At 39.0% G+C, this 22,500-nt stretch overlaps 2 protein-coding genes and 2 pseudogenes across 2 annotated transcripts in view; 3 read left to right on the top strand and 1 right to left on the bottom strand.

Annotated features, from left to right (window-relative positions):
• The window catches only part of LOC138010821 (conserved oligomeric Golgi complex subunit 5-like), a 42,337-nt gene extending 33,823 nt beyond the window's left edge, over nucleotides 1-8,514 (bottom strand). Inside the window, exons 1-9 of the mRNA XM_068857804.1 lie at nucleotides 8,433-8,514; nucleotides 8,213-8,352; nucleotides 7,785-7,842; nucleotides 6,842-6,896; nucleotides 6,316-6,385; nucleotides 4,509-4,629; nucleotides 3,945-3,982; nucleotides 3,084-3,176; nucleotides 52-211 (exon numbers count right to left, since the gene is read on the bottom strand). Of these exons, the coding sequence (XP_068713905.1) occupies nucleotides 52-211; nucleotides 3,084-3,176; nucleotides 3,945-3,982; nucleotides 4,509-4,629; nucleotides 6,316-6,385; nucleotides 6,842-6,896; nucleotides 7,785-7,842; nucleotides 8,213-8,352; nucleotides 8,433-8,499 (802 nt within the window). The 5' untranslated portion in view covers nucleotides 8,500-8,514. The remainder of the gene's footprint in view (nucleotides 1-51; nucleotides 212-3,083; nucleotides 3,177-3,944; nucleotides 3,983-4,508; nucleotides 4,630-6,315; nucleotides 6,386-6,841; nucleotides 6,897-7,784; nucleotides 7,843-8,212; nucleotides 8,353-8,432) is intronic.
• An 851-nt stretch (nucleotides 8,515-9,365) lies between these two features.
• Nucleotides 9,366-12,598, top strand: LOC138010359 (dehydrogenase/reductase SDR family member 6-like; annotated as a pseudogene).
• Nucleotides 12,599-13,791: 1,193 nt separating this feature from the next.
• LOC138010816 (uncharacterized) lies at nucleotides 13,792-16,858 on the top strand (annotated as a pseudogene).
• Nucleotides 16,859-18,682: 1,824 nt separating this feature from the next.
• LOC138010818 (dehydrogenase/reductase SDR family member 6-like) overlaps nucleotides 18,683-22,500 on the top strand; it is a 7,495-nt gene continuing 3,677 nt past the window's right edge. The window contains exon 1 of the mRNA XM_068857800.1: nucleotides 18,683-19,278. Within this exon, the coding sequence (XP_068713901.1) occupies nucleotides 18,984-19,278 (295 nt within the window). The 5' untranslated portion in view covers nucleotides 18,683-18,983. The remainder of the gene's footprint in view (nucleotides 19,279-22,500) is intronic.

Genomic DNA, 22,500 nt, shown 5'->3' with positions numbered 1-22,500 from the left:
TCTAAGGGTTCTAAATGTTCTTTGTATTTGAAAGAACAGCTAATTTCTTACCTGTGTTTGGCTGAGCCTGTGACAGCGTAGTAGAATCCAAAGCTTCCTTGACGCTGTTTGTCAAGTTATCTCTTACTGTCTTTACCACTTCATCCAGAGTGTGGATTAACGTGCCAAGATTATAAAACACTTGCAGGGCAGTTGCCACTTGGGTTTGATTCTAAGCCGGCAAAATAACTACTTTTAAATGTGTCTATCAAGTTGCAAAACTACAGAACCTCTATTTACACGAATTTGCCACGTTAAATTAAAAGCTCAAAGCTTGCAGGCCGTGTATTGAAAGAAACATTTCTTATTTTAAGTGTGAGAGGACAGCAGTTGGATTTAAATAACTGGGTTGTGTCAGTTGTTTTTCTTTTTTTTTTTTCCGAACAGACCTGGCATACAAATTACAGTGAGGCTGCTTGTCCTATACCTTTCATTTATTGAAAACTAACCGAATTAAAAGGCTTGATTACTAAGAATGACATCGACCGTAAAAAATGGCATCGCCTGTTTACGGAAAGGAAATTAGCGTCGCCTTCTTAGATCGTAAGGTCCCTAATAATTATGACTTCAATTCGTTCGGGATGGAAAGTGTGTATCGACAGTCCAGAAACAAAATTTTCATGAACAGTGTGGATGCTTGGAGAGAAAATTCAGAACTCATCGTCAGACGCTTGCTCCGTCCCCACAACCTCAAATTTGATCAATTCACGTCGTTGTCAGGGCAAAGAAATGTACAAAAATGTAAAACGCACGTGCGGGGCGTGCAGAGCTTAAGCACGCGCGTTTTTGAGACGCGGACGACAACCGGAAATGAGCTATTTTCCCATTAAACTTGTTTTCACACAACCATCTTTTCTCCATTAGAGATGATTAATATAAAAATCTGGGAGACACCACTGCCCTGGCGCGCGAAATGTTCTCTTCCGGTTGCCGTCCGTGTCTCAAAAACGCGCGTGCTTAAGATCCCTTAATTAGAGACATTTTGCTTCGCGTATTTTCGGGCAAAAAAATGAACGAAAATGTAAAACGCACGTGCGGGGTGTGCAGAGTTATTAGAGACATTTAGCTTCGCGTATTTTTCGGAAAAAAACGGAAAACGGCAAACCTCTGAGTGTCTCCAGTTCAAGTTATGCGATTTACCGCGTTTTTCACCTTAAAATTCTATAAAATTGGAAAATTTATTGAATTTAAATCATCATGTAAATGTCTAGGAGTAACTATAGACAGTAATCTTTCTTGGCAAGAACATACTAAAAGCCTGTTAAAATCTTTTAATAAGAAAATAGCAGTCCTCAGAAGAATCAAATTCTTGCCATCATCCATTCTACAGACCATTTATTTTAGGACTGTACTTCCAAGTGTCTTATACGGAATACTAGTATGGGGTTCTTGCTCACCTGCACTAATGGATGATCTTGAGCGTGCTCATATACGAGCTTCTAAACTTATTTACAAACTTTCAAGAAATTCGAATGCTGATCAATTAAATAAATTGAAAGGCTGGAACAATTTATCATTTTTTTATACTAAGAGACTGTTAGTAGAAGCTTATAAATCCTACTATAGATACAATACCAATGTTTTAAATGATCTAGTGATGTTAAAAGAATCATCTTACTGCCTGAGGAAATCCATGAATATCAAATTTCCAAGTCCTAAATCAGAAATTGGCAGGCTGACATTTAGGCATAGAGCTGCCATTGCATGGAATTCACTTCCTGATTCGATCAAAAAGTCTTCTAGCCTAGAATGTTTTAAAAAAAGACTTAGATCTAGTAAGGACTTAATTAATTCTATAAGTTATAATAAGGAATCTTCCATGATAAGAAACAGGAACGAGGAATTTTTTTATTGATCTTATCTTAATTAAACTGTGTCTGAATTTTTAAAATTTTGATGATTATTTTATCTAGTTCTTAACCATATTCTTAAATTGTAGTTCATAGTGCTATATATTTATATTTGTATTATTATTATATTTATTATTTATTTCGGTTGTTTTTCTATTTATTCACATGTACATACTTTTGTCTTAAATAGTAGATAGGCAGGTCCACATCAGGACTTCAGTCTTGCGCATTCTGTAACCTGCGTTATCAAATAAACTATGTATGTATGTATGTATGTATGTATGTATAGGAACTCACTTTAACCCTTAACACATTTTGCTGCTCATCTTTACATCCTTGAGGACGCTGGCTCGGTTGAATTAAAACACGTAAAGTAAACACGGCGCGTTTTTCCCGCCAAACGCCGAACCTTATGCTGAAGTCTATTTTTGCCACTACGACAGGAAGACCTTTAGACAGCAATGACCAGATTCAGGTTGCTGACCAGCGGTTTTCGTTAAAACAATGGTTTGCTGGGGGGTGCTCAGTCTCGCGGGCTCAGAAAACATGGTTGTGGTCATTGTTATTTAAGGTTTTTCTACGACAAACGGCAAACCCCTAACCACGGTTTGAAGTTTGCGGACGACTTTGAAAACGCGATCCTAAGTGTCTCTATTTTGGAAGTGAAAACGGCACTACATTCCTTCGATGGGTGAATATTTTTTTTCTCAGTAAAGAAAAAAATTTGAGGTTAGCGGCACGTTAGATTGTTTCAATGACTGCGATGATCGCAGTGCGATCATATTTGTCTTTAAAAAATCGTGGCATATCTGCAGTTCAATGAATTCATTGTATGCATGAGACTGTGTACAATCTTTATTCACTAAAGCCCTGTGCAAACGGACGCAACATTGTTGGCCAACATTGGTCCAACATTGTTGGTTGTTACATGTTGCGTTCGTTTGCACACCCTGTTGCATGTTGTTGCATGTTGTTGCATGTTGTTGGGAACTGTTGCACAAGTTTGAAACTGGTCAACTTTTGAGCCAACAACACCCAACACTTCTTTTGTTCCGTGATCGCCACAGTGTAGAGCAACAATGTTAGGAGTTGCTGCGCCTGTTTGCACGTGGTCTTAAGATTGCGATATTAAAGATAAATATCAATGATAAATGTCATCGGAGAAACAAACCTCGAGGGATAAAAAAATCACACCTGCGTTTCCAATCCCTGAGAAAGCATTTTTTGTGCTTGACTCTCAACTTCCCTTTTGGCCTTAGCCACAACCTTCAAGTCACTTTCAACAGCCTAAATTGTAATAGAGAAAAGTTAAAAATCGATAAGTTCCTTTTCACCTTTAATCTACAAGCAACCTAACGGTACATGTACACATGAACATAAAGGAACAAGTGAAAAGGGAGTGCTGTTGCTAGCATTTAAAATAATTTCCAGGAAGTGAATACAAGGGAATATCTTGTCTTAACAGAATAAAAGACTTCACTACCATAAACAAAAGAACTACAAGAAAACGAGATTCAGATCTTCCAAAATCAGAAGTTATCGCCAAGCAGCTTTTTAAAAGTGAAAACGTTGCATGTCTTTGCCTTTCAAGCACAATACTTTACGATAACAAAATCCAACTTTCGATCACGTTTTTAATCCACATAATCTTGCCATGCTAACATGGCAGACTGACAGTGTGGATTGAAACCATACTTAATAATATTACCTGTGGTTTCAAACCACAATTATATGGAGATGGTTATGAAACTCAACATGTTTCCTTGTTTTATTTTTTTTGTTCACCATGCACAAACCACACCCTTTTTCTAAAAACCGCCAATCAAAAGTCTTTGCAAATTCCTATGTATCTAGAAAAGGAACCATCTGAGGGGAAATGCTTCCCGACTGCTAGAATGGTTTACTCTGTAAATAGCAATGGTAAACTCAAAGCTTCCATGGTGCCGAAAAACACAGCATCAAAAAAACCAAACTGCAAGAGCAATTCAGAAAAGGGTACTTGGCTTTCATTTTTTTCCAAATTTTCAATATTGTTCACTGAAAAACCTCTCTAACCTGGATACCAGACAGATCGGTTCCTTGGACAAGATAATCTAAAACAAGAGTTTGAAAACAAGAAAAAATAATCATGGAAAATAAAATAAAATAAAACTTTCCACATTTACAGGTTCACACTGACTCAACAAAGGCCTCAGTTATTTAGAGGCTGGATAACTTGATCCAGTGTGGATACGTCAATATCTCACAGTTTCAATCCATGCAAAGGTAACAGTATTTGTTATTTGTTGTGCATAGCTGTAATATGCACATTTGTACGCTCATCTAGGAAAAAGCATGTATGAAATGGGAAGTACTCATATAATTTACACTCTGGATAGAGAATTACCAATTGAATTAAGTTACCTGGCTTTTGATTAACAAAGGCCAGGAAAATAACAGTGACTCATAGGATACTCTAGGGATCTCTTTTTAATTTACCAGTATATGTACTCTGCAAAAGCGTTGTATAATTTTTTGTGAAAAATGCATTATGTAATATGAACGTCCAAGATCTTTCAGCGCTAACTCCATCCATGTAAACACCCCCTATAGAAGGTCAACAACCCACCCAATACCCACCCAATTCATTGAGACTCTGTGCTGCTTTTGTGATCTCTCGTGCTCCTCCCTGCAGTTGAGTTTGAAGTCGCTTGGTGAGATAAATAACTCTTATGACTCTCCTTAAAATGTCACAGGCTTCCTATTTAAAACAAAATTAATTTCATATATGATTGAGTTAGGACACACTTGAGCTTCATCGCAAACAATAAAAGATTATTTAGAAAATAGTAGGGGGTAATGATACATGTACAGTACTGATAGTGAACGAACTGATACATGTATATGAAATGAATCATATATTGAACTGTGGATGTGAAATCAAGTGAAGCCATGATCCTTGCGGTTATGGGTGCAATTTAAGCAATTGGGTAGAGAAGCCTAAAGAATTCAGGACTTCAATGGGGTTTGAACCTGTGACCTTACGATACCGGTGCGATCGGAGCTGCTCATTTGTGGATTCAAAAGTTTCTGTGATGAATGAATCAATGAATCGCGAGGTCACGGGTTCAAACCCCATTGAAGTCCTGAATTTTTCAGGCTTGTCTACACAATTGCTAAAATTGCGTTCATAACTGCGAGGCACATACTAAGTTTTACACGATAATGAAAGCGATAACAAGAACAACAATGATAACAATAATAATCATAAAATTACAATTTCCTTGATTGTGATTGGTTTAAAAACCTCTTATTTTCCTCTAATTCACTTGCCCAGTTGTTATTAGACAGTTTGTTATCACACAGTTTAATAAGCCAATCACATTTAAAGTTCTAGTTTAAATCAACCAATCACATTCAAAGTTGTAGTTTAAATCAACCAATCACAACCTTGGTTTCAATCACCATAGAAACAGTGAACAGACCCCTAAATTGGGGTTTTCTTTCTTTCTTCAAGAACGACATTAAACAATTTACACCTCCTTTGTCAGTCTTCTAATGCAAATTTTCCCTTTCTTTCCTACCTTGGCTCTTCTTCTTTTCTCGGAAATTGTAATTTTCATGATTAATTTCGTCTGTAATCATACTCGTTATGAACAAATCGAACTCCAACTACGCGGTCATACCATTTTGTTATCCCTCATACGATTACAGACACCACTTAGCCCTATTACCATTACTAATCAGTATTTCATCCCAAGTTGCAGTTTAGTGAACGAATGACAGGTGAGTCTCGTCATCCTTGGAGACCTCAAGGCAGTTCGTGGGGCACAGGAGAAGTGTAAACTCATGACGAAACAAAATGGCAACGAAAAGAGTATAACTGTTACAGTATGGAATGGAAAGGAGATCCGTGGGCTCTACTGGCGATTCTATGTTTGTTTGCTTTTTCGTCTACTTCACTCAGACAAGTTACCTACTGTGTTCCCTAAAATGGGCCATTTCCAAGTTCATGTCTGCCTCCTCTTCAAAGCAAGTCCAAGTGCGAAGTTTTTCTTCTCAAAAATTAGTATTCATTCATATGTAAAGTAGAAGTATTTACCATCACAAAAACTTCACACTTAGACTCGCTTTGAAGAGAAGGCAGCCACGAACTCGGAAATGGCCCATTAAAGACAGATTCTTTCAAATCTACGATTAAAATTCACCTTGGTGATGACAACAGGTGGTTACTCTACCCAAACCAGCTGACAACTTCAGAATGATTTTATTGATACCCATGACATGTATTAGTAAGGCAAAAGTGTGAAAATGGGTATAAAAATTATGTCCTCCCTTGTTTTCCCAAAGTGAAATATCTATGACCATTCACTTGCTTAAAGGCCCGTTCTTGAAATTCCGGGAGCGTTACAAATCGGAATGACAGTCTATAATTATAGTACATCACCTGTAATCTGCGCAGTTGAGCTGTCCTTGTCATTATTTTAAAATATGGCTCAACAATATGCTGCTGTATTCTAGATTGAAAAAAAACCAATGTGCAAGATTTCTTTAAAACTGGATGAATGTCATTTTACATGTACTACAAGTGGACCAATTAGTTACTACAAATATTATTGATTGTGTTTGATTGAGTTATATCCCAGTACATGTGTGTTGAATGTAGACAATGCAAAACAAATACAATACTCTACTGGCATAAATTCCCTATGTCAATGGTTTCTACAGCTAACGTTTGTCCTTTTGACATTGTTTTTTTCCCAAAAATATGTAACTATCAGTAAAGGAAATGCCAAAATATAGGACCTAAACAAACCTAGAGATTCAATTACCAGGTAGTCTAGTGCTAGATGTAACATGTACCGGTACATAGTTTCATGCAGCTTCACTCAAAAAGGTATGAAGAAATGAAAAAATCTTGAACATACATGTAAATTACAAAGAAAGAGGAAGTTACTAGCAATGATAAATACCTTTCAACAGAAGCCTTAAGAGAATTTATTCTGGTTTGCATCATTTGAAGAACACCTTGAATAAAATTTAAGATATAACAGTAATTATTTTTAAATTATCAAGAAAAACCTAACATCAACAAAAACAACAACAACATTGCACAACACTTTATTTAACACTATTCCTTCATCACAATTCAACAAATGTATGATAAAATAAATATGAGGATACATAACATTACAATGCATCAATGGCAAAAACTAGTGTATGAAGGCTAAAAAAAGTGAGGTTATCTAGTTAGCCTCCATCTCATTGAAGTCGAAATCAGTCTTTGCAGAAGATAAGGGACAATAATTACTGGGAAAAGGTCAGGGAAAATAATTTTGACAATTATGGAGTAAGCAAAAGTGTTGAGATCTTTAATCTTGCCGAGATTGAGATTGTTTGTTTGCCAGTATTTGTTTTTCTTAAAGAAAGACATGACAGAGTGCCTACGACCAGTGAGGATGTTTCCAGAAAGACAGTTTGGTTTATATGGTATCAGAAACCCATAAGGGTTGAAACGTGTAGTGCGCGTTCACAGCTTCTGAATATTCAGTGCCAACTGATTGGTTGAATGTTTCAGTGCTAAGTACCATATTTGGAAACCCCTCGCTCTTGTTGTTCCAAATATGGTACTTAGCAAATTGAATATTCAGAAGCTTGTTTCCCAGCACACAAGGGGCCATTACACGTTTCAACCCTTATGGGTTTCTGATGGTATTTAACTAAATCATACAAAATGCAAGGCTAGGGTCATATTGGCCACCTAGTTGTACCTCTCTTAACTCATTGACTCCTAGGAGAGAGGCTTAATAGATTCTTCTCTGTCTAACACCAGAAGTCATTTTACTTGTCAATGGGAAGGGGAGGGGGGGGAGTCAATAGGTTAACCCTAAGTTTCTCTTGCTTAATATACAATACCCTCAAGTGTCTCAATTCCTGTTGCTTGTTGCAAAAGATCCTCATGATGTTCAACAACCTACAAGAAAGAAAAGAATCATTCTTGGTTTAGAAACCTGCACAACCTAACGATGATGTGAACCAAACAAGACAACTACTGTAACTAAGGCTTACTAGATGAATAAAAAAAAAGAGATTGGCAAGGTAGAACCTACAACCATCCACCGAAACTGTACTCAATGTACTCACATAAAAACTGACAACTGCACCATTGGATACTCTAAGGGCTTTAACCAGAGAGACCCTCATTTTTGTGTTCCCATTTCCTTATAATTATTAGGACCTCTTTAAAAAGTAATCTTAAACCTGACTACTCCTTTTAATTCGATTAATGTAATTGCTATCCAAGAGTTACTTTAATAAGACTAAGATCGATAACCACCACAAACCTGGCTATGTAATTCTTTGTCCAATAAATTTATTCCATCTGCCAACCTGGCAAGAGCTTCGCTGATCGCTCTTCCTTGGATAATATTGTTCGCGTATACTCTGTCATCAAATTCCTCCTCTAAAAATTGCTTAAAAGTTTCTGAAAGTATTAGGCATATCGATTAGGTCATTAAATTTTGCGATTGACGAACGGAAGAACAGATCAAACTTCAGACGTACCGTCATTTTGAAGAACTTTCTCCAAATTAGCGTCCATTTTGAGAGTGTAGCCGCTGATAAAAGGCATCGCGACCGCAGAAACGCGTCATCTAGCGATGATGATAGAAGGGGGGTGCGGTGACACTCGATCCACTGTTCAACAAATGTTGAGCAGTGTGTCGTGCATGTTGAATGATGAAATATGCCATTCAACAACGTACAACATTTGTGTTGAGCAACAAACGTTGCAGGATTTTGAACTGTTGTGTCATGGGCGTGATTTGTTCTCTTCTCTCGGACAGAGACATAATTTTTATAAGGCTCCAATTTACTAAATTTAATATTTATCACATAAAATTCAAGCTGTCTAAAAGGCTAAAAGATTAAAAAAATATATAATGCTGCAATTTTGGTCATTTATTTATTTATTTATTTATTTATTTATTTATTTATTTATTTATTTATTTATTTCATCAAATATAAGTTGTCTGCATGAAAGGCTCAATAAGATTGTTGTAAACACACGCAAGGGTAGGACCCTAAATTCACAAATTTAACCAGGAAATAGGGAGGTTTGAGGTTCCACGCTTACAAAAGACTCGTAAACTGCGACAATGAAGGTACACCGAAATTGATATTTTAAAAATCGATCTCTTAAAGTTTCCTGTTTTGATATCAGTGGAATTTTTTGAAATTAAAATAATCTCAAAATTGTGGGTGCTTTCCATTAGGCCAAAATTCTCGGCAATTCCGATCAGAAGTCAAATGGAAAGATAGGTTTTCGGTTTGGTCCGACCGGAATTATTCGCACCACCTCTCAAGTAGTCTACTTTGCAGCCGTGTTTCGAGAGAGCGTTGCGTGACATCCCGAAAGACCTCTAGAGGTGGACCAGTCTATTTACCAGTCTTCGTGTCTCGGTCTCGTTCCACGTGTCCACTACAGTCACGAAATAATCATGGCGCCCGGAAGGTTGCAAGGAAAAGAAATTCTTGTAACTGCAGCAGCACAAGGAATAGGTCGCTCTGTGTGCGAAGCATTTGCTGAAGAAGGCGCTAATGTGCTCGCGACCGATATCAATGCCGAAAAGCTCGCAGAATTGGACGCAATCGAAGGAATACGAACGAAAGTTTTAAGTGTGACAGACTACGATGCGACCAAAGTTGGACGTTCTTTTTAACTGCGCCGGGATAGTTCACAATGGAACCATCTTAGACTGTGAAGAGAAAGGTAAAGTTAATTGTAAACAAAAATTTTAGTTTCTAAAGAAACTGTGGTACTGCGTCGGTGGGAGATTGAAACAGAAATTTAATTTATCAACCGAGTTGATAAAGGTCGAATAGCCACCGTGAAAGATTTGTCAAGTTAATTGTAGTTCAATTTTGTGATATCATAGACTTTTAGCTGTCGGGGTTGAAATAAATACTGGACTTGCGATCACGGCAATAAAACTCCTCTAGATTCCTAAAACTGTCAAGAGAGACAGAATTTTGTCACTATTTCATTTCGGTGGAAAAGGGGCGTGTGACGTCACAGCAGCAATCAGGTAAGGGGGCATTTACCGGTATATGAGACTGGGACGAACTCAGACTGGTATGAACTTGCACCGGTATGAAATTTTTGCAACCGTGTACATGAAACCGGGAGGAAATGATATGTTTTGTCAAGTAAATAATTTATATCGCTGACCTAAAAGTATACAAGCTTGAAATTTCTGAACCCGGTCTGAGATTTGTTGGCATTTACATGAGAATGGTACAAACTTAGACCAGTACAAGAATTTCTCGTCTCGGTTGCTGGACCGACTGGTCTGAGTTCATTGTAAAGCTGGTCTTATGTAAATGCATAAATAAAAATGTATGAAGGCCGAAACGAACTCCTCCTGATCTGAGTTCATCTCGGGCTCATATAAATACCCACTAACACACAAATCAGGAGTCGGACGACATTCACAGAATTTAAGCTGGATTGGACTAGTGCTACCAGAATGTATTGCTTTGGACAAGATAAATGCAAAGTGTTGCTTGCTTCCTTAAAATTCAAGGGCAGGTTGTACATGCATAAAAACAATATTATCCGCAAGTGCAACATCAAACATTTAAGGGTGACAATTTGTAATTCAAAGCCTGAGCAAAAGCAGTTAAAATGTTTCCTTTAAAACTCATAGACTTAAAAGGCCTTCAGTGCACTGCATGAAATTATATAATTATTGTATGTGTGACTTGGTAAAATACGGTCAAAGTAAAATAATTTTTGCACAATAATTGCCTGTGCAATGCACCTCTCATACCATGCAATAGTACCGGTACATAATTTTAAAATTATAATAATCTTAAAATACCATTTTTTTTTTTTTTTAAGACTGGGACCTCTACTTCGACATTAATGTGAAGAGTATGTATCGTATGATTCGAGAGTTCCTTCCAGTTATGCTATCACAACAGAGTGGAGTGGTCATCAACATGGCATCTTGTGCTTCAAGCCTCAAAGGAATATCAAATCGATTTGTCTACAGTGCTACAAAGGGAGCTGTTATTGCATTAACAAAAGCCCTTGCTGCTGATTTCATTTCCAGTGGTATCCGCACACATGCCATTTGCCCAGCAACGGTTGATACCCCTTCGCTGAGAGATCGCATCAACAGTGCCCCAGATCCTGAGGAAGCTATGAAAAAGTTCCTTGCACGACAAAAACAGGGTCGTCTTGGAACTCCACAGGAGATTGCTAAGTTAGCTGTATTTCTTGCATCAGATGAGGCTCCTTACATGACAGGGTGTGAACTGATTATTGACGGTGGATGGATGTTAGGTTAGTTTAAGAATTATGTAATGCAGTGTTTTTGTCCTCAGTCAAGCAAAATATGTCTCATGTTATTGTTATTCTTGATCAGCAATTAATAATTTAATTTTTGGAAAATATGTTATCTGTATTGTTTTTTCTGTCATACTAGCATGATGAAAGCGCACAGTTCTCCGTATATGAAAACAAGACAAAGAACCTCTTTAAATGTAAACGTTGCCTGTCTATTGCCAACAATAATTTACACGTAGGCTTTGGGTTAATGTTAGTGTCCGTATTAGTCTCAGATCGGTGTTAGTACAGTCTTTAAACATGTAGGGCTACAAAATTTCAATCGTAAGACAGTATGTTTCATTATGGCTTGGAAAAGTATGTTTAAAAACAATTTGGTTTTTTTAGAATTACAGTTCAATTAAGATGGGTATTGCATTTGCCATATTTTAACAGGTGCATATCTATCTTCTGATTTTTGCGACTCGAATACGTGAATAATGAAACTATAATAAAAAGTAGCATTTTGTTTGTGTGTGAATTGTAATTTGCTGTTAGAGTTGTTGCCATTTGAACTTCTCCCCAACGTTCACATACCACTCCTGCTTTCTTAGCGCCGATTTACACGGTACGATTTTGGTCGCATGCGACAACGGCTTACGACAGGCCCACGACATGATTTACGATTGTTGTGTACGTCAGAAAAAATGTTGTAGCATTTTAAAACATGTTTTAAAACGCTGCGAGCAATCGTAAGTCATGTCGTAGGCCCGTCGTAAGCTGTCGCATGCGACAAAATCGTATCGTGTAAATCGGCTCTTAGACTACAAGCAGGCCCCCTTTTGCTGCTTACTTCACTAAGAGCAAACAAAAAGATAGCCACAGGAGTAAATGGTCCGTCCCGTGAAATCTGGACTCAAGGGAGTGCCCTAGTCCAGATTTCACGTGACGCGCCCCTTTTTTTGCGCATGTTTTCATACTCGCCTCGCTCTCTATAACCTATTGGCAAAGGGGAGACTGGCCGTAGTCTACGGCTAGCTAAAAATGTATCGTACCTGACAGACATTCCAGTCAATTTTGCATTTTGCAATAAATACACCACTCTAATGAATAAGCCATATCTAATGAATGCCAACCCCACCCCATCTCACAGTTTATAAAAAAGTAACAATAATATTTATTGTTCTATGAATAAAAAACATGCCAAGTTTCAAAAAAAGGTAGGCACCGAGCAAAATTAAAGGTATTAAACACGAAGACGCGCTATATAAGGGAAAGCTCCTCCTGTCACAGCTCAAGTGAGCAAATTAATCAAAATAGCGGCCAACGGTCACGATAGAAGAAGGACCGATATGGTTGGAAATAAGGCTTCAATGTTACTAAAAGTGAAATAAATGAATTAAAGAACCAATTCATTTGTATTTATTGTTTTATATGTGATTTCCTACCTTATTTCAAACTGAAAGTGCTCTGTATGTGAAAATAGCGAGATTGGCGAAGTTGTTCGTTTTCAAATCTCGCGCCGGACGAGCGCTGGACAAGGTCCACCAGTGTTCCAATCCCCTAAACTTTCCTCGGTTTTCTGAGCCTTCTGCTTCTGTATAACAAAGCCAGTGGACTATTCTTTGAGAATATGCCCAAAGGCCTAATTTGTGACTGAGGAAACATGATCAACGCGAAGTATTTCTCAATGGCGGTGGTGTTGTGCAACGAATGCTACCAGTCTTGCGTTTATTTCGCATCATTTGTAGCCGTCGTTGCCCAACACCACAGTAAGCGTTTAGGTAAATTTTATTATTCTTATTACGTGATGGCTGAGGCAGGTGATTCTCAAGTACAGAGTAAGAAGAGGCGTTCCACTAGCGATCGAGGCATCCAGTTTTCACTGAATGTGCAATTACCACGTAATCAGGAAAGCAGACTTTTGGGGATAAAAGATCGTATTGGGATGGCAAAAACATCTCTAAATCTTTCCAAGGGAACGTCAAGCACGCAAAATGCCGATCTTCTCAAAGCTCTACTGCTGGCTTTTGAAGAAAAAATGCAAAGGCGAAAGGAAGTCTCGGTTGTAAGTTCTCTTCAGTCGAATCAGTGGTCACCATCAGGAAACCTCTCTTCCACACCAAGTTCAGCAGAATGTCCCCAGTCGCGTCCAACTCCTATTGCAACCTCCACTCCAAGACCGCGAATGTCCCTTGATTTTGATGGCCGAGTATCTGAGTTATTAGTGCCACTACCCCATACATTCAACGGGGTGGCCCGAAAACACTGACCTCCGGTCCATGGACCCCCTACGGACCGAGTCCATGGACTGCCTTACGGACCGGTCCACGGACTATCTCTACGGACCCCCTCTACGGACCACCCCAAAAAACACAGAATTAAAAATAAATAACAACTGAAAATTTGTTTATACCGGTTGTCTGGATAGACCACTCTTGCCGGTGGAATCTCAGCCGTTACGCTTCGCAAATCAGACCTTCGCTGTTCACCGCAGGCTCCGAAACTAAGTTCTTCCGCCATTTTGTTCAGGACTGAGAGATCGAGAAGCCTGGGGCAAGTTCACAAACCCGAGGGAGAATGATCCGAACAAAATGGCGGAGGGAAATTCGAAAGAAAGAAAATACAAATAGAGCTTACTTGTTATCAATCTTTTTCGAAGGATTCCGGTCCACAGCGAAGGAAGGGGCAATCTGTGATTAATAGACTTTGTACCCGAGCCTGAACCTTAGTCTGTTGAGTTTGCGAAGCGTTACGGTTGAGATTTGGCCGACACGAGTGACACGTGTGGTCTATCCAGACAACTGGTAAGTCAAATCTTTTAGTTTTAATTTATTTTCATTTCTATGTTGTTTTAGGGTGGTCCGTATAGGGGGTCCGTAAGGGTAGTCCGTGGACCGGTCCGTGAGGCAGTCCGTGGACCCAGTCCGTAGAGGGGTCCATGGACCGGGGGTCAGTGTTTTCGGGTCACCCCATTCAACGTATCCTCCTCTTCATCAACCGGTCCATCACAAAAATTCCAGATATCAACCCTGGCAACGTGGGATGACCCCATCTACCTTGCCAGTGAAGGAACCCTTCGATCTCTGTTTTCTTTTTTCACTTCCAAGCTCTCAGCAAAGTGCTGCTTTTGTGGAAAGCTTTTCGATAATTAGACACTCTATCATTCACAAGGCAGGGACATGCAGTGTCTGTGAATATGTCTTGTTGGTGTGGTGACTCAATCAAGTGGTTGTCTTCTCCAATCATGGGGGGAACTATACCAAAATACTACGTGAATATGAGGTATGGCGATATTGTTTGTTTCACTGTTTCACTATTTTTAAACACCAAGTGTGTCTTGTATTAAAGTGAGTCTCTATTTTGCTACAGTTCTCTGACTGATGTTCAAGGTAATGGTTTCTGTTGTAGAATGATTCATGGGGTTTTGTCCTGTGGGTTGACAGAAACACAGTATTCTGGTGTCTGCCAAGCAGCAAATATTGGTTCTGAAGGTGACAAAACGTTTGACACAGGTTAGCCCATTTGCTGATGAGATAACTACAGACTGTTACAGTATTGGTTGGCCTTACACAATATTTCCTGGCACCAAAAAGTATTGATTGTAGTATTCTTGACTTGTGTGTATCCTGAAATTGTTTATAAACTTTTAGTGTTGAAGAAACTTCAGGACATGGCTGTTGTGAAGGAGGTTTGCAGTGACTCCATGCTTGGTGCCCAAGAGGAAACAAAGAACAGACCTGGCTATCATGCAAATGGCGAGGTAACAAATGTTGACCTTGATGAAATTATGGAGGTCTTTCCTTATCTCTTCCTCACAGCAGTTTGGTCACTTTGTTATGACTATAATGAGAAAGGTTGTTGTTATTATGGGCTTCGCAAAAGCATCCATATTCAGGTTGGAATAATTTCCTTTGAAAAAATTGATGTTCATCTTCTAGTGTGTCATCACTGATGCAAGACATGATTCTAGCAGATCAGCAGCACATACCACCGTGTCAGCTCTGTCTTTCTCGTAAGCTTATGTTACCACCTACATCTATGATTTAATAATTATTTTTTTGTTACTTGGACTTCTAATTATTCACTTTTCATTTTATTGCGTTTTTGTATATGTGGAAGTACCAAAAAAGTTGTTGGAGTGTTGAACTGGAGCAGGGCTTCTGATGTTGCTGCAGTTAGTCGAGAGGTGCCAATGACGAAGGAATTGCTGACTCTTCTAATAGAAACTCAAGGTATATTAGAGTCACAGTAGTCAATATCTTACAATAATTTATTATTGATATCAAGGTGACTTGTCACATTTCCTTTGTCAGGATTTCACATTTCAGAAGTGGCTCATGACTTTGTCCTGCAGCTGAAAACTTGGATAGTCTCCAAGGGGATACTAAATTCCTTTGATTCTTGGCATGGTAAATGTTACCTGATAACCTTAACAGCTACTACATTTTGTGTTTATTTTTTTTCCATTTACAACTCATGTAGGGCTAACTTTCGTTTTATTTGTATCTTAAAAAGAAAATATGTTTAACCATTATCAGGTGCCAAATCAGTTACAAAGGCCTTGAAGAAAGTAGCCTCTGGCCCACTGAGAGATCAAGGTACCAAGTGGTTTTCAGAATTATCTGACAAAGGTTTGTTGATACCGGCCAAATCCAATGAAACTGAATTTGGTTGTTGTTACCTGGTCATTTAGTTTACAACTTTTCATGATGTAGTCTGCAGAGATTACAGTAAAAGTTTACTGTGGTATTGTGAGTGGCTGTGTCAAAAGTTAGTGAAACCCCTGTGTCCAGAGTACATTATGTTTACAATGATTATTCCTGTGGTTATAATTTTGTTTTGCTTCAGTGAAGAGCACTAGGACTCATATATCCTTTTGTATGAAGAACAGTTCAGGAAATGAGGATGACTTTCATGAAACCCTGTTAACAGTTGTTGATCATTACCAGGTAAAACAATCGATTTTAAAATTTAAAACAATGCACTTTATTAGAGTTATGCATTCAGGGAAATTTTCCTTGGTTAAAAAAAGATACATTGTGTTTTTTTTTTTTTTTCTACAGGATAACCATAATAAATGTAATGAAGGGTCAAGGTGCAAATCAGAGGGTTATATCATGAGCAAGAAGCTACTGACGGAGTCAAGGGCCATAGCAGCATACAAAAAAGCTATAATGGGAACATCTATCTATCAACATGCCACTGACTACATGCGGGTAACTGATCATGGGTCATGATCCGAGACATTTTAGGACACTCTCTAACTTTATTGGAATAATTATTAATCATTCTATTACTTTTAGTGTAGGGAAACATAATTTCTGGATAGAGACCCTCCATACTGTCATGCTGATCTATGTCCCCAAGAGAATCCATTTTGGGGATAACACATACAAAATGCGTGTGGAATTGGCTGTGCTTGATTGGGTAAGGGGGTAAAATCATGCTTAATATCATCCTTAACAGCCTTATGATTAATATTATTATTGGTAAAATCTTCTTGCAGAATGAAAATGTGAATCGAGAGGTGTCATCCCTACAAATGTATCAGCATGCTCGACACCCCAACAGGCTTGCAGAGACCAGGGTGCTTGTGGAAAAAATATTTAACTTTAGAGAAGTCATCTGGTCGCAGTTTTTCAGACTAAATAATTAAATCAAATTTTTTGTGTATAATAATGGAAACTTATGTTATAAAACACTCTGATAAATTACATTAGAGTAACATTTCTAATTATCTTTTCTACCATTAGGTCTACTTTATTATAGCAAACATTGTAATTGAACGAATAGTGACCTTTATTATATCGAGTAAGTGTACATTATACATCTCCAGTCTCCCTGTTCTGTAACATAATAATTATTGTTGTGGAAATGGTTATGCAATTTTGGAAATATAATTATAGAGATTATGCTGTATGGTGAGGTGAAAAACTGTACTTTTCCCCAATCTCAATCCCTTTTATGCCCCATGTATGGGATCCCGAGAGGGTTAGGGAATCTCTCTCGTACATTCTTGACGACGCATTTCGGCATTCTTTCCCGCACAGCGTCAATGCGGTCCCCCAGCTCCACTTTGCGAGCAAGGTATACCGGATCCTGCCATAGACCACATTTCTTTAGTGCCCTCCAGTAGGTCTTGTAATCCTTTCGTCTCCTCACGTGGTTCTGTACATGGGCTGCACGAAAGCCAAGATGTTCGCGACTGTCGGTAGTAATACAAGGAGTCTGCCGACAGTAGAGGCACATTGTGGAATCGATGTGTTGCCCTTCGTCTGCCGAAACAAGAAGACACGAGTGAACTGATGGTAAGGATCGTTCAGTTTGTATTTTTCATCAGCACTCATTGCTTCCCTTAGAGCTTGTTACTCATAACTTGTTTAAAAAAATATATAATTGAAGACGAGTTGTACTGTTTCTTCTTCGGAAGAAGATTACTTAGGTATCTTCCTTGTGAACGTGCTGCTTTCAGAAAAAGATCGCGGGTTTATTATTTACTTTCGGCACCCGTGTCCCGCAATGTTCACGGTTGTGAATATAACACATGAAATGATTGCCTAAGGAAATCGGGTCTAAAAACCCAATTTATCTTTAGTTTTTACCACTACTTACCCACGCCAAATCAATAATAAAATTATACTCTCACACGAGTTACAACAACAATTTGCTCTGAGAAGTTGTGACCTTCATGTTTATTCCATGACCTGAATAACTAATTTGCATGTAAATGGCGGCGAAACACAGCTTTCAGAGCCCTTTTGTCTTATATTGTATTCAAATTGAAGAGGGCGGAAAGGACAACAACATAACATAACATTGTTTTACCATACCATTTGGTTGGGAATTTTCGACACGCGCGGCTTCCACATTTTCTTCTTGTGCGGGCCTGCAGAAATTTTTGTCGAACGGTTCGGTCGGCGGTTGGAGCTCTGTTCGCGCTCGAGAACTCCACTTTGCCGTGGGCCTTTGCGTAACAATTTTCCCTTCACACTGAGCGAGAAATGCTCTGAACACTTCCATGTCGCTTTTCTTCACTTTTACGATAGTCTGAAAATAGGTAGGATACACGCCGCCGTTCGTCTCAAACAGTTTTCAAACTTAGCGCCAAAAGATTTCAAAATACTATGAGATGAAATTTGAATTCGAAAACATGTACAAACCTCTACATACTCTTCCATTGTGACGAGGATTGTCTTGTTGCTGAAACTTAAAGCTAAATTTACAGAGCAAAAGAAATACAGAGGCAAATGGCTTTGAATGTAATCTTTATTTCCATTAGATCTCTTACAGGGGTCCGTATACCACGATGGTTGATTGACAACTGATCTTGAGGTACCTAAGGCACCCTCCCTTATATAGCGCGTCTTCGTATTTAAGAGCTACGACTTTTGCTTCTCCATTTGCAAACTGCTTCACAACGATGATGTTATATATAGCGGAAAATTTTCCCCCAGTAGCGCGCGCTCTCATTGGTTACTTCGAGGTCACATGACATCTAACAATTAAAACTCTTTTCCGCCCAAAGTCTCTGAGCGGGCAACAGTGCAAAATCTATGACGTCAGAGGGAGACTGTCTTTCACGCATTGGCCTGGTTAGCCACAGCAAGAAGTGTTGTTGAATCCGCCGGGTGCATTCCATCGTCTTACGAGAGGTCAGGAGGCCGACGACGACGACGACGACGACGAGAGGGGTAACAGTGCACTGTTACCCGCGAATGTTGACCGACGACCACCGTTGCTGTTGGGGTTAAACGTTTTTCTTTTTGAGTCACGAGATAATCATGGCGCCCGGAAGGTTGCAAGGAAAAGAAATTCTTGTAACTGCAGCAGCACAAGGAATAGGTCGGGCTGTGTGCGAAGCATTTGCTGAAGAAGGCGCTCATGTGCTCGCGACCGATATCAATGCCGAAAAGCTCGCAGAATTGGACGCAATCGAAGGAATACGAACGAAAGTTCTAAGTGTGACAGACTACGATGCGATTAAATCGCTAGCCAAAGAGTTTACAAAGTTGGACGTTCTTTTTAACTGCGCCGGGATAGTTCACAATGGAACCATCTTGGACTGTGAAGAGAAAGGTAAAGTTAATCGTAGTTCAATTTGTGAAATCAATATTGTTGTTTCTCAGGTTTTCATTCATCCTCGGAGACCCATTGGCAGATCGCGGAGGCAAGGGGTGAAAGAAAATGGCGACGAAGAAAAGCATCGTAGAGCGAGAAGAGCCCCTAAGGGCACGTGCTTACCAGACCATTTCGAAACAGTCGGGTAATTCTGAATTCTGATTGGTGCCTAGTGGTGCCAGAAATTCTTTGTGTTTTTCTGCCCTATCAGAGGTCAGCAGGCCGCGAAGTCGTTTCCTGTCTTTTTACTTGCATATTACTTGATCACCATACTCGCCTGGTTCGTTCGGCAAGGGTTTGCTCGAGGGTTAGAAACGGTCGCAATCACAGCTCAAAATGTACAGGGAATCGTTCGGAATATCGGCGGAGAAATACGCTGGACCTTTGATATTTATTATTATTATTTATGCACGGTAAAATCATCAGCTAAGATTACAAACAATGCTAAAATCTAAATTACAAAAGGTAAAATTTTAAAATGATTACAATAAAATACAATTAAACTATATTAATTCTGAAGCTGCTTTCCATGAATGCCGTGCTTTATACTAAAATATGTCTTTAATCAGATTTTTGAAAAGCCCAAGAGACTCTGCTTGTCTCGCTTTGAGGGGTAAGCTATTCCAGACAGTAGCACCTCTATAGCTGAAGCTGTTTCTATAATAATTTGTCCGCGGAAACGGAACATTAAGCTTTCTTTCAGAGTCTCTTAAACTATAAACAGATTCGCGGTTTGTAAATTTAGAACATAGATATTCCGGTGCTAGCCCCTGAAGACACTTATAGACCATTGTGGCCAGCGCAATTTGTTGCTGGCTAACTAAATTTTTCCAGCCTAAAATTTTCAATAGCTCGCTAGCATTTGCATCAAAATTAGAGAAGGTCAAAACTCTGGCTGCTCTATTTTGCAGTTTTTGTAATTTGTCATGTAACGTGATACCACAGTTTCCCCAGACGACATTGCAGTAGTCAAAGTGCGGTTGAAGTAAAGCGTGATAAATTGAGCGCAATGTCGTCTGAGGAACGAGATGCCTTATACGTTTGAGGGCTCCAATTCCAGAAGCTACTTTCTTTGTCAGTTTATCGACATGGCTACTCCAGTTAAGATTATTATCAATAAGCACGCCCAGGGATTTAGCAACAGAAACTTGAGTGATAGGAGCACCATTAATCTCGGGAATTGGAGGATTTGTGAGAGCATACAACCTCTGCCTTGATCCAATCAGCATAAATTCGGTTTTTGTCATGTTCAGGGTAAGTTTGTTTGCTATCAACCATTTTTTAACATTTTCTAGATCATGGTTAAGTCTTGATTCTATGTCGCCTGTATTGTCACCCGCATATGTTAGGTGGGTGTCATCTGCGTACATCCATGGCACACAATTCGTTAGACAGTTTGGCAGATCATTGATATATAGCAAAAACAACAATGGACCCAAAATAGTCCCTTGAGGGACGCCGCAACTTAGTGAGCAAGTTTTAGAAAGTGATCCATTAATGGAACACTTTTGAGTGCGGTTATCCAAATAGGACTTAAACCAGTTGTAAGAAATGCCATGTATGTCGTAATTATTTAATTTAGATAAAAGGATCTCGTGATTAACCGTATCGAAAGCTTTTTTTAGGTCTAGGAAAACAACAGCGTTTATTTTTCCTCGGTCAATGTTGTAAGCCCAAGTATCCGTAGCCCCAAGTAGAGCCGTAACGGTGGAATGAATAGAGCGAAAACCAGATTGGCATTTACATATTACGTTATGCTTTGTTAGGTACGCATGTAATTGGTTATAAACTATTCTTTCGAACACTTTGGCTATAACCGGGATAACGGAAATTGGGCGGTAATTGTTTAGGTCATCACGTTCCCCTTGTTTGAATAGTGGAGTGACCCGTGCACACTTCCAGTCGTCTGGGAACACACCTACATTTAATGACTGATTGAAAATATAGCACAGCGGTTTGCAAATAAGATCCGCGCATTCACGAATAAGTCGAGAAGAAATTTTGTCAAGGCCGACTGCCTTTGATTTTTTCAGTTTATTCAGCAGTGAAAATACTTCATTTGTGGAGGTTGGGCGGAACTGAAACTCCTTATCCGTGCTAGTGAGATAATTCAGATAGCTGTTGCCATCTGAAGAAGGAATATCACTAGCAAGTTTCGGGCCAATGGTAGCAAAATAACGATTAAATTCGTGCGCTATTTCTGCTGGAGCTGTTACTGATTGCTCATTTACATTCAGTTGTTTCACAGACGTTTCCACGAAATTTCGGGAAGACAGCTCATTGATGATCTGCCAGGTTTTGCGGGAATCACCCTTATGCTCGTTTAGCATATTTTGATAATAAACTTGCTTCGCTAGCCTAGTCGCACTATTGACTTTGTTCCGCTGTCTTTTAAAGTGAACCCAATCATTAGGATTTTTTGATCTAATTGCTCTGAGTTTCAAAATATCTCGATCGTGCATCTGTTTTTTAAGCTCAGAAGTAATCCATGGGGAACCCCGCGCGCGAACACGAGTGGTTCTCAATGGAGCGTGCTTGTTAACAATAGCCAAAAAGGATTCCTTCCATTCATTCCACGTATCATTTGGATTGGAAGAATTGTTTATGTGATCCCAATCTTGAGATGCAACATCGCTACGAAATTTATCACGGTTAAAACTTCGAAAATTCCTATAGGTTATATTAGTGTGACCCTCACTCTGTCCATTAATGGCTAATTTTCGATAGACATAGACCATGCTGTGATCGCTAATGCTAATATGACGCACACCTGAGCATAACACTTTGTCAGGACAGTTAGTAAAAATTAAATCAATCAATGTTGCAGAAGTTTCGGTTATTCTTGTTGGTTCTGTTATGAGTTGTTGAAGACCATAAACATCCGTGATAGTTAATAATTTGCGTGTATCGCTATCAAACTGGGATGCGGCCATATTGCAATTTAGATCCCCTAAAAGGTAGAATTCAGTATTAAGGGAATCCAATTTCCCAATCAACTCTTCAAAAGGTAAAAATATACTAACAAGCGAATTAGGTGGTCTATACCACGTAGCAACAATAAATGATTTAGAACGAGGTTTGCGTATTTCAATACAAAGGTTCTCAAGACTGCCCATGCAAAGATCGTTGCGCACCGAAAAGTTAATTGACTTTTTTACATAAAAGCAAACGCCCCCACCT

The sequence above is a fragment of the Montipora foliosa genome, chromosome 7 (genome assembly GCF_036669935.1).
Source record: "Montipora foliosa isolate CH-2021 chromosome 7, ASM3666993v2, whole genome shotgun sequence".
Taxonomy (NCBI): Eukaryota; Metazoa; Cnidaria; class Anthozoa; order Scleractinia; family Acroporidae; genus Montipora; species Montipora foliosa.
The sequence above is the reverse complement of the archived record's forward strand: the minus strand, read 5'-3'. Positions and strand labels throughout refer to the sequence as shown.